At 39.9% G+C, this 11319-nt stretch overlaps 1 protein-coding gene across 3 annotated transcripts in view; it reads left to right on the top strand.

Annotated features, from left to right (window-relative positions):
• The first annotated feature begins 570 nt into the window (after positions 1 to 570).
• Positions 571 to 11319, top strand: part of COL19A1 (collagen type XIX alpha 1 chain) — a 177925-nt gene continuing 167176 nt past the window's right edge. For 2 of the 3 annotated variants that reach the window (XR_008483184.1, XM_054279127.1), the window contains exons 1-3: positions 571 to 709; positions 2678 to 2804; positions 11171 to 11245. Coding sequence is in view for 2 of the 3 variants with exons in the window: in XM_054279127.1 (XP_054135102.1) it covers positions 2714 to 2804; positions 11171 to 11245 (166 nt within the window). In the remaining variant the exon portion in view is untranslated. Of the gene's footprint in view, positions 710 to 1756; positions 1836 to 2677; positions 2805 to 11170; positions 11246 to 11319 lie in introns of those variants that run through there. The other variant, XM_054279129.1, reaches the window with a different exon arrangement.

Genomic DNA, 11319 nt, shown 5'->3' with positions numbered 1-11319 from the left:
CTTGGAGAACCTGACAAAAGTGCAGTTTGGCAAATTCAGCTAAGAGCCAGTGGCAGTGCTCAGTCTCACCATGCCATCACAGACAGATGATATTACAAGTGCAAGAACATTCGGGTTTGTAAATGATAGATTTTAAAAGGCAGAACAAATTTCTGTAATTCACTGTGCATTGCAGCATCAGTGCCATAAATAGGTGTACTCTCTTGGTTGCTTGCATGGCTGATTTTTAAATTTATGGTGAAGTATATAAAAGTATCTAAAATTAATGTATGCTTACACTTAAAAGATAAAAGCTAGTTTCTGCCAGTATAATAATGTACATAATTGGTTCTTCACAGCTAGAAACCAGATACTCTTTCATTCATGCATTCATACCACGGCTGTCTAATTTATGGAACTGCTGAGAGGGTGCTTTTAGAGAGGTAGGAGGAAGGAGAGAAAAGCTCCAAACATTTCTTATATTGTTACCTGACTTGGGATGCACACATATAATTATGTAAAATCTGTGTCTGGGTGGCTGTTTGTTCTTTCTTGCAGAGTATTCTGTGCTCACTGAGTGGGAGGGTCACACTGTGAGACTAATAAGGACAGAGCTGCATCCCCCTCTACCACTCTTTGGAGACTCACTCTAGCAACTCCTCGGCACTACAGCAGCTCTGTACAGGCATTTTCAGTGCTTCTGGGGGACACACCAATAAAAAAATTAAAGGTAAGCCACTCACTATGTGTAGTCAGTTATCTAAACATCTTACATGTGCACACTCACACACGCAACACTATTCCTGGCTTGTTTTGAGGTTTTTTTGTTCAAGGGTTTTTGGTTTTGATTTCCAAAACTGTCATTTAAGTTTATCATTGCTAATATTAACTGTGTCTTATATAAACATGATGTATACCGTAAGTTTTTAACGTACTGTAATCAGCCTGTGCCATAGTATTCTGCTCATGATTGTGTAAATACATTGTATATGCTAATGGGTGACAATAGGTGTACGCTAAGATATGCAAATAAAAACAGCCCTGCTAAATGAGCAGTAATTTACAAAACTGATTAAACTGTTGCGAATTGCCACCGTGCTGATTGTGCATATATTTACGTGTAAAAGCCTACCTTGTAGCCGGCACGCGTGCCGTGGGCTGCCCGCAGCGGGAGGAGCGCGCGGGTGAGCGAGCAGCGGGCTCGGGCGGGCAGTGCCCGGCGGGAGGGGGCACCGCGCCGCCCGCGGCTCTGGGGCACGGCCCGGCCCAGGCCCGGCCCCGTGGGGCCGATGCCGCCCCGGCCGGGGCAGCCCTCACCTGCTGGCCCGGGCAGGTGCCGCCGCCGCCCCGGCGCTGCCCCGCTCGCAGGCGCCGCCGGCCGGGCGGGCTCCGGCCCCCTCCGCCCCGGGGCTGCGGAGGAAGCGGCGGCGGCCGCCTGCCCTCGCTCGCTGCCCGGGTCCCGGCCGGGCAGGGGCCGGGGGGACGGGGCGGGCGGCGGAGGGAGCCCAGGGCCGGAGAGCGGCTCCGGCGGCGGGGCGGGGGCGCTGCCCGGCTGGGAGAGCTGCCCGCTCGCCTTCCCGCCCGGGGGCTGAGCCCTCCCTCCGGCAAGCGCGGCTCGATCCGAGGGACACGGCGCTGCCGGGCTGCAGTCCGCGCTGCCGGGGGCTCGCGTGGTGCACGGGCGCCCCGGGGGTGCGAGGGAGCGGAGCCTCCCGGAGCTGCCGGCGGGAGAGGAGCCGAGCCCGGAGGTGCGGCGGCAGCGAGGGGGGAGCGGTGCTGGTGATCAGAGCCCTTCAGAAAAGCAGAGCTCCGGAGCGGCAGCTCTGCTGAGATCCCGATGCCTGCTTGTAAGGCAGGTGCAGGAAATTAAATGATAATTCATTTGAACATGTATTCGCTTTGCTGCTGGTGGGAAGGCTAGAAAAGTTAATCATGATGTAGTTGCTGTCAGCATATGACAGGATATCTTTCATGATAAATAAGGTGCCTTGCGAAAATAATTATAACAATTGCATCTTAGGTATGTGATTTCCTTTTCTTACAGAAGATGTGATTAGAAAAATACTAGATATTTTCTGTGTTTCATTAAATTCATGTGTATTTATATGTCGCAGTTGGCTTAGAAAGAAGCTTTTGTCCTCTAATGACAGTACCAGTTTGTGTTGTTGAAGCCTGTACTTTTGTGAGATTTAAACTAGAAATTCAGTATAGGCTGCTCTAGGCACTTTGCAAGGTGGAGAAATACTGCATTTTGGTTTCTTTTGTGGTTAAACAATTGCATGTTGCCTTTGTTCCATTTGAGGACTACCTTAGCAGTCACTGTAAGTGTTGTGACATCAAACAGTTTAACTAATATATTGAATTTTGAAAAATAATTTGCTGAGAAATATAAAAGAAAATTAGTCATTACTAATGAAATGAACATTCAGTGCCTTTAAAATTAATATCTCCAAGTTAGTATTTCTAAGGTGTTACTTTTGCATGCATTAATAAAGGACTAAAAAGGAGTATATTTATCATTTATTTCCAAACTGGCATAAATCTTTTTTGTAGCTCCTTAAACAGGTAAATTATACACTTGTATATGACTAGCAACTTCCTCTTCACAGTTAAGAAGTTCTTGTTTGCAGCATTCTAACAAGGTGAGGTGAGAAGAATAAGACGAGATTGTTCTGAATATGCTTATTTTTTGTTTCAGATTTGTAGCTGTTTGTTCACATGTGTCCAGGGGGAGATGAAGTACATTGGATCTTGCATAGTTTGGCTTTGTATGGCAGTCTTCCTCCTTCCTGTTTCTACTTCTCTGGCTGTCAGTGACCACACAGGTACTTCCATTTTTCTTGTCCATCACAGACCAAAGGCATAAATCTCAGTACTGAAAATTTTTTAGCAAATAACAAGAGCACATAGAAAATAAACAATATGAACAAATAAAATTGTACAAGGTTGTTTTAATCTCTTTTCTGAAATGAACTAAGTTTGAAGTAGTTCCAGAGCAGCCTTTCTGCTTCCTGTGCTTGGAAGATTCATGTTTGGAGGTAATTGTAGTTTTAAGGAGTTTCATTTTGTACTTTTCTTTTCCTACCATACAAAACAAGATTATAAATCAGAGTTTGCAAAACTTTTGTGAACAAAATCATGTAGCTTTATTAGTGCAGACCAGTTATCACATTAACCTAAACAGTCTAATGCTCATGTTAACTGCACCTCTACTTAATCCCTAAACTGGGTCATATATTTCACACAGAGTGAAAAAAACCCTTTTTTTCCTGAGAACATGGGGGAAAGAAATAAAAAGATATTGTTTAACTTAAAAGCTGTTTCCCATCTTCTGCAAATTTTCTCATATTTCTCTGTTTTCCTCTTTCTTTTACTTTCCACATGTTACCTAGTGTTCTCACTTAAACTCTACATTACCTCTCCAGAATGTGGCAAATTCTGTCTTAAAGACACATCATATGTGCTTGTCAAATATGGAACATTAGTTTTATAGAATTACTCAGCCTCAGCAAGTACTTCAACTTATAATTTTCTACAATTATTAGCGAGGAGAACATGTTTATTGCTATTTAAATTGACTTGGGCTTTTTCTCAAAAATAAAATTAACTCTTAGTAACGTTGCTCCTTTCCAGAAATCTTATGAAAGATAATAGAAACTATACACACAACAACAACTTTGAATTTCAATAACTCATTTATAACTCAGGCCCAAGAAATTTAAAAGTCCATGACTAGGAAAATAATCCTTTTACTACCCTTGGAAAATATAAACAGTAATAATGAATAAATAATAAGTGTAATGTGTGGGCTCTGAGGTAATAATAATGCATTGTGAAGAGCCAGAATTTAAGTCAAAGTCTTTTTCCTCTTGTATTTTTAGGGCAGTGAGGCTAAGTGCTCTGCTGATGAATTATTCTTAACCCCTCTGAGAGAGCAAGCCTACATCATAGCTGTGAAATCATTCTGTCTGAAAGAAGATAAATAGGTTTTACTCTGTTATTGCTAGGTAGTGGGTTGCAGAAGGGAAGTTTTTAAAGTGCTAAAATGGTGCGAGTACGGAAGGTCCCCAAGCGATACAGACTGAAAAATGTTAACACAAAATTCCAGGAAGCATTGTCTCTTTTCTTTTATATTTTCTTTTCCTAATGAAATGTTGCCTTAGTAAAAGTTGGGCCAGCCACAGAAGATGTGGCAGGCACACTGTTTATTCGCAGTTCAGTGTGTCTGAACTGTGCAGTACGTTCTGTTAGAAGTTGTAGCTAAGCTAAGCAGCCCATGGTGAAGTTGCAGTTTTCCTTAGCCTGATTGCCACAAATAGATCAAATATGGGTCTAATTGAACTGTGAGGAAGAAAAGGAGAGGTTGAACCTCTCCTGTGAGTAACTGAGGGTGCACTTGAAAGAGGCTTCTTCGGTTTGTGGAGGTACAGGCAGATGGTGAGGAATAACAGGCTGATAGCTGCCAGCTTGAGCGGCTCTGCCAACAGCAGGTGTGTGAGTTAAGCCCAGAGATAAACTCCAGTTGATAAGAGGAAAGAGACTCTAGTAAGAGTTTGCATTGAAAAAAGAAATGTGAGTTATAGACCAGAAAGCAGGAGTTGGGAATGGACTCAGGAGTGGAGCAGTGGTAAAAGCGGTACAGATCCTTCTGCCAACCTTTTGTTACTCCCCTCCGTTCAGCTGAACTGAGCCCTCTGTGTGGCAAAGTTGTCTTGCTCCAGTTTTATAATTTGTATGCAGGTGAATGTGTTACAGATTTGAAATCTGCTTTCTTCATGGAGAGAGTAATATCTAAAAGTTTGGGGTTTTTTTTCCTGTCTTGTATTCAGTTATTCTTTCTTGGGCCTTTGTTCCCTCCCATGTACAAGTTCTGTTTAAATCAGCATCTGTCCTTCAATATCTGCCCAGACAATCTTTTTAGTTTTCTTCCTTCAACAACATATGCATAGCGTTTATTTCTCTGGGCTAAAATGGAAACTTTTCCAGCAAAGCGCATTTAGGTAGGATCTGAAATTATTATATTTACATCTTGATATTTCTCACCCAATCTACTTGAATCTAAAGGAATGGCTTCAAATACATGGAAAAGTGCTGACTAGAATTAATTTGAGGGTGGTGAGAGAAGGAAGTGTGTTAGGGGAAGGAGTGATTTGAGCTTTCTGAGCAGACATGCTGAATATACTTTGACTTATTCATTGGACCAATATTGTAATGAATAAATGCCAGAATTGAAAAAAGAGTCAGAGGCTGAGAGAGTATGCGGGATCTTCTTGGAGCAGTCCTCCTTAGGCTCTGAGGGTGCCAGTAAGCATTAGATTCACATAGAAGATTTCTTTCAGTGGTCATGTTTTGATGTGCTTCGTGTTCATTAGAAGGAAGCACTCGCTTCCCATGATGGGGTATAGCAAATCTGAGGGGAGAGAGTTCAGGAGTTTTCCAGAGGCATATTTTTGATCTGACTGCAAGCATACTTTCTTCATGTTGTCAACTTATTATTATTGGGAATATTTGGAGTTTGAGTGTGGACGTTAGCTCTTTCTGTAGTGACATGTGAAGTTCTAACTTGATCATTCCTGACAGTTTTATATTAAGAATATTGCTATTATGTCTCATTCCCAGATCATTGCTTCTTTTTCAACTTTCTTTTACAATTAGAGTTTTTTTAAGCCACTTACTAATCCATGAAAAATGTAGTATAAACAGAGTCCTGAGACTAATAGGCATGGTGAATTTTCCTTGTCTTTTGACATGGAACGTGCTGTGAAAAGTATTGGCTATGGATCATGATTTTAGATAGGCGCTTTACCCCAAATACAGTGAGTGATTTCAAGTATGCAAATGAGTTCAGCTTTTTGGTTTTAATGTTTTAGTACAGCTAGATACTTCTCCAAATCAATATAATGACCCTACAGTATCTCTCATATACAATGTCTTCATTTTCCTGATATTCCCATCTGACCTGGCCTTGAATGTTTGCAGGGATGGGCCATCTACCACCTCTCTGGGCAACCTATTCCAGTGTTTCACCACCATTATTGTAAAGTCTAGTCTAAATCTAACTTCTTTTATTTAAAACCATTAGGCCTTGTCCTGTCACAACAGGTCCTGATGACAAGGCTGTAACTATCTTTCTTACAGGCCCACTGGCTAGAAGGATGTAGTGAGGTCTCCCTGGAGCCTTTTCTTCTCCAGGCTGAAAACCTTAGCTCTCAGGAGAGATGCCCCAGCTCTCTGATCGTTTTTGTGGCCTTCCTTTGCACCTGTTCCAGCAGGTCCACATCTTTCTTGTGCTGGGGCCCTGGAGTTGGATGCAGTAGTCAGGGTGGGGAACTTTTCATGAGAGCTGATGGGCAGAATCACTTCTCTTGATCTGCTAGCTATGCTTCTTTAGATGTAGCCCAGGGTATGATTGGCTTTCTGGGATGTGAGCACACATTGTCAGCTCATCTCCAGCTTTCAATCCATCAGTATTCTCAAAGCCTCCTTGTCAGGGCTGCTCGCAACTCCTTCAACCCTCAGCCTGTTTTGATACTGAGCATTGCCCAGGTGCAGCATCTCATGAGGTTGTTGAACCTCACAAGATTCCTATGAGCCCAATTCTCAAACTTGTCCAGGTCCCTCTGGATGACATCCTGTCCTTCAGGTGTGTCAACTGCACCACTCAGCTTGGTGTCATCTGCAAATGTGCTGAGGGTACACTCAATCCCTTCATCTATGTCATTCATTAATTAAATAACATTGATCCCAAATGGGACACCACTTGCCACTGTTTTCCATCTGGAGATTGAGGAGTTGACCACTCCCCTCTGGATGTGACTGTCCAATCAATTAATCATTCTCTGAGCAGTCCACACAGCAAATCCCAACCTCTATAATTAAGAGATATTGTGGGGACCACGTCAAAGGCCTTGCAGAAATCCAGATTACATCCATAGCTCTGCCCTGGTCCACTGATGCAATCACTCCATTCTGCAAGGCCACTGAGTTAGTCATGCAAGACTTACCCTTGGTGAAGCGGTGCTGGTTGTCTCAATGAAGTTGAGAGGTGTGTTGAGTGTGTTCAAGTTGAGAAGTTGAAGTTGAGTGGTGCTGGTTGTCTCAAATAATATGAAGTCCTGCTTTTCACTACTTACTCTTCATGGGAGAATTTAGTTCTCCAGGGGCCTAGTGTGAATATCCTAATCCTTGAACTTTGTTTCTTGGATTTCTTAATTCTGCCTGCCAATGCTGTTACGTTACTTCACAACCATCTAAATAGTCACCAGACTTGAAGTTGACTTCTTTACTGTATCACGTTCCCTTCGTTCTTCCCACCCTTGTCTTAATTAACATATACATTTTAATGTAATATAATATTCTTTACAGAGCAAAATAACAGAATACAAAAAAATCACATGCCTGTATACTTGAGGCTAGAGATATGTAAGAAATCTGAATTCTTGACCTTGAAAGCAAGCCAGCTGGATCTGCTTATCTTCATTATGAATATGTTTGAGGTGGGCTTGCTGGATATCATTGCTGATATTTGCAACTGTGTGGCTAGCTCTGAAGAGGTTGCCTGTGTCTGTGTGTTTATGAAGCCTGATCCATGTATGGGAAGTATGAGAAAAATTTAGGTAATATGGGTTTTTGCCTGAAGCTTGAGTCAGGCAGACACCCACAGGACGTGGATATACATTAGGTTGGGCTTTGGTGCTTGGCCACATTCATTGGTGTGGTCATGGGTACTGATGGAAGCTTCAGTGCCTTTGCAATGTGCATGTCAGTGGTGGTAGATGGCTAAAAACTTCACTTGAATGTGAAGTTTGGTTATAAAGTAGCAGATGGGTACTTGTGATATGAATCTAGCCATTACAGGTTACACTAATCTGGAGAAGCCAAGACTGCCCATTGGAAGTTTCAGTTCCCACTCAGGAAGTGCACACAAGAGATATCTATCTGTAAGAGGGAGACTGAGGCACACACCACAGTCTCTTTTGTCCTTGTTTGCATGGAATGGAAAGCTGAGCATGTTGCCTAGATGGAAGTTGCAGTGTGCTTCAACAGGTGTCCTGATCATTCCAGGAATTTGGAATGCGCCATTGCATGTTGCAACAGATATGTCTAAATGCAATGCCTTTTTTTTTTTAAATTATGCTATTAGAAAAAAAACCCAAAAAATTCTTATTAATCTTAGTAATGAGGGAGATGACAATGATCTGTGATGTACCTGCTTGGTCTGAATAAATCGATATTTTCAAGATTATTGGATTGATTTTATATTAATAAGCTCATAGCTGGAACTCATTGTTTTATAAAGATCCAGGCCAACTTTTTTTTTTATGGATAGGTAAAGATATCATTAATTTAAAGATACGTTAACTTGACCTATGATATCACTGGTTTAATATGAATTTTTTATTTCAGTCTACACAGATGCAGTTTTATCATGTGCAGGGCAATCTAGTGCATAAATGTAAGCTTATTCTTCTTACTATTTCATGAATTTTATAATAATGTATTTTAACAGGCCAGGTAGATTCATGATTTCCCACTGGATTAAGAGCAAGTGTTTATCTTGTTCTTTTTCTTTCCTGAATGTCTTCATGTAGACCTTGTCGTTCAGCTGCCCACATGTTGAATGGGCAAACTGCCTGTTTTGTCTCAGGCTAAAGAAAATTTAAGGATTTGCTAGCAGTCAAAAAAATCGTGGAAGAGGTTAACTATACAAGCTGTAACTGCAGAAAGAGTTTTCAACACTCTATAGTAATGAAAGTTGTCAGTCATGGTATGGAGAGAGTTTGGTCTTGTTATTTGAGCGTTTTCCCTTAGCTCTCTGGTAGAAGGAATAGCACTGAACTAAAGGAGTGCAATAGAAGATTCATGTAACTCTTTCAGTTCTTTTGGGGATGTGGAATACAAATAAATAACTAACACTTAAATGGCCTGCCTATGCTGTGACTCTTGTGCCACTGATAAAAATAGGTCCATGGTCCAGTCTGTGGCATGTGAGGAATCATCGCTATCATCTGGATAGCACAAAAATTAAGGCTTGAGTCTTTATTTGGAAGAAAGTGGCTGTGGGGAATAGGCTCAAACTTTCTAGTCTTTCACTGCTCAACACTCATGTAAGTTAATGCTGGGGGAAAAAAAAAAACCACACTTGTGTCCCAAGTTCTCAAAAGCTTACATCAGTTTAGGGTAAAATCAGCAATAAATACTCTTTGTCTGCTCTTATAAGTACTGCCAAGAATTTAACCAAAAAGAGAATCTATCTTGAAATTTATTGAATATTTTTGAAAAAGGCCCTTAGGAAACCTGTTGATTTAAGAAAAAACATCTGTCCATGTATGTCTGACATTCTTTTGTGACTTCAGCCATAAATGGCTTCCTTTATGTCAGCTTATTTCTTAGAGCTATAGTTATGTAAATGTACCCTAACAGCATTCATTGGTTTAGAGTGGCTGTGTATAGAATTCTATAGTTCAATAATCTGTATTTGATTGAAGCTTGAGGTTTGTAAACTAAAGGGTATCTAAGGTGAACCTGTTTCTGTGCCATGTGTGTATATATCAACTGGTGTATTGAAATTGCTGTGTTACTGTGTAATTCCAGCAAATGCTTTTCTCACTGTATAAAACTTCCTGCTAACCAAGAATGATGAAAGATTTCACTTCAGAGTTTTCAACATGAATATTCTTTACAGTTCAGTGTCTTTTCTGGGGAATGGGAATTTACGGAGTTTTTCATACATATATTTCATCTCTTTTATCATGAAACTCTATCTGTACAGGGAAAAACATGCATATCCACGTATTTATGGATCTGTATGAGGGAAAGAAAAAATTTATTCTCTGAGAGCCTTAGAAGTAAATTAATTTATCTGTGATGTTACTTGTAGTAGTCAATTGTTAGTTGTAACTGTAATTTTACATGTGAAGCACATGGAACTTAATGAATCTTACAAAAAAAAAAAAGTGTTTCATCCAGTCTGTTCTTTAAATAGTTGACATAGCTTTCATTAAACATATTATCAGGGCATATCTTTATGTCTGTATTATATGATATATTGTCACTTTTACTAGTTATTTCCAATTAGCCATTCTTAATTGAGATCAAATTCTGAAATATATTTAATAGCATTTAAGAGTTTTGAAGGAAAATATGCTGTCTACATAACTACAGAATGAATGAAAAATTTCACATTCTTTAAGATTACAAATTAAGCTATTTTTAAGACTAATGTTTGGTCTGGATGCTCTCATGAAACAGTCAAATATAGATAATTTCCAGGTTAATGGTAGGACATTCCTTACTTTTTTAATTGAACTAATGGTATAGAAGGTGCCTTGACCTTCATTGCTCAGCAGCTTCAGATACACCTTGGACATGTTTTCAGTTGCATTAGCTCACAAAGCTCTGTGCTTGACAGGCCAAATATCACAACTTGTCATCTTTGATTTACTAGGGTTTTTTTTTAGGATTTAGCAGGGCTATTTGCAAAACTTGTTAAATAGCAAGCCTTATTTCAGACTCCTGCACAAAAGCGACATTTTCCTGTATTTCCTTCTTAAAAGTGGACATCCTTGTATATCTATTAAAAAAAAAGCATAAAGGACTTAGTGCAAGTAAGAAGTAATAATAATTAATATTGCATATTAATAATACAGTGTCTTATCTAAGGGTTCAGTTAGATTTAACCTCAGTTTACCGTGTTCCAAATTTTAGAACATTCTGTTTGCTTACCAAAATACTTTGGTCCAGACTACTCCCCTACTTAATTTTTGTGCTTTTTTTTCCCCAAAATACAATATTGTTTCATATTCATGAATGGGGGAAAATATTTTCTAGTAACACAGTGAGAAATACAAAAAGAACTTGGAACAGATAGTACTGCTTTATAGAGTGTTATAAATGGAAACAGCATGGTAAGAATTTAATGGTTTTCTTCTGGCTAATGTTTATATGAACTTTAACCACAGGCAGCTGAATTAAAATGTGATAAAAATTCTATCTGCTTGTATTATTGGAAGTGTAGTATAAAATTTGCTTTTGATTAGATTGTGTAATTTGGTTTATTGCTGCTTTTCATATCCTAAAGCAACAAAAAGAAACATTCCTGTCAATATTACCAAAACTACCATGATAGTTTGTTCAATTCTGTTAGTTTGATACCATTTTACCATAGATACTAAACTGTGTTCTCTTGAAGGTGCTGTGTGTCCTTTAATGAAAACTGTTTCCCGTCATCTCAAACAAATCAACAGAGACAGTCATGGTGTATCAGGTAAATGACCAAGCTAATATGGATATCTGTATTAATTAGCTGCTAATGTTTGCTGGATGTAATTATAGTCTGAC

The sequence above is a fragment of the Melozone crissalis genome, unplaced genomic scaffold (genome assembly GCF_028551555.1).
Source record: "Melozone crissalis strain CALT ecotype California unplaced genomic scaffold, PUWL_Pcris_2 ptg000027l_1, whole genome shotgun sequence".
Taxonomy (NCBI): Eukaryota; Metazoa; Chordata; class Aves; order Passeriformes; family Passerellidae; genus Melozone; species Melozone crissalis.
The sequence above is the reverse complement of the archived record's forward strand: the minus strand, read 5'-3'. Positions and strand labels throughout refer to the sequence as shown.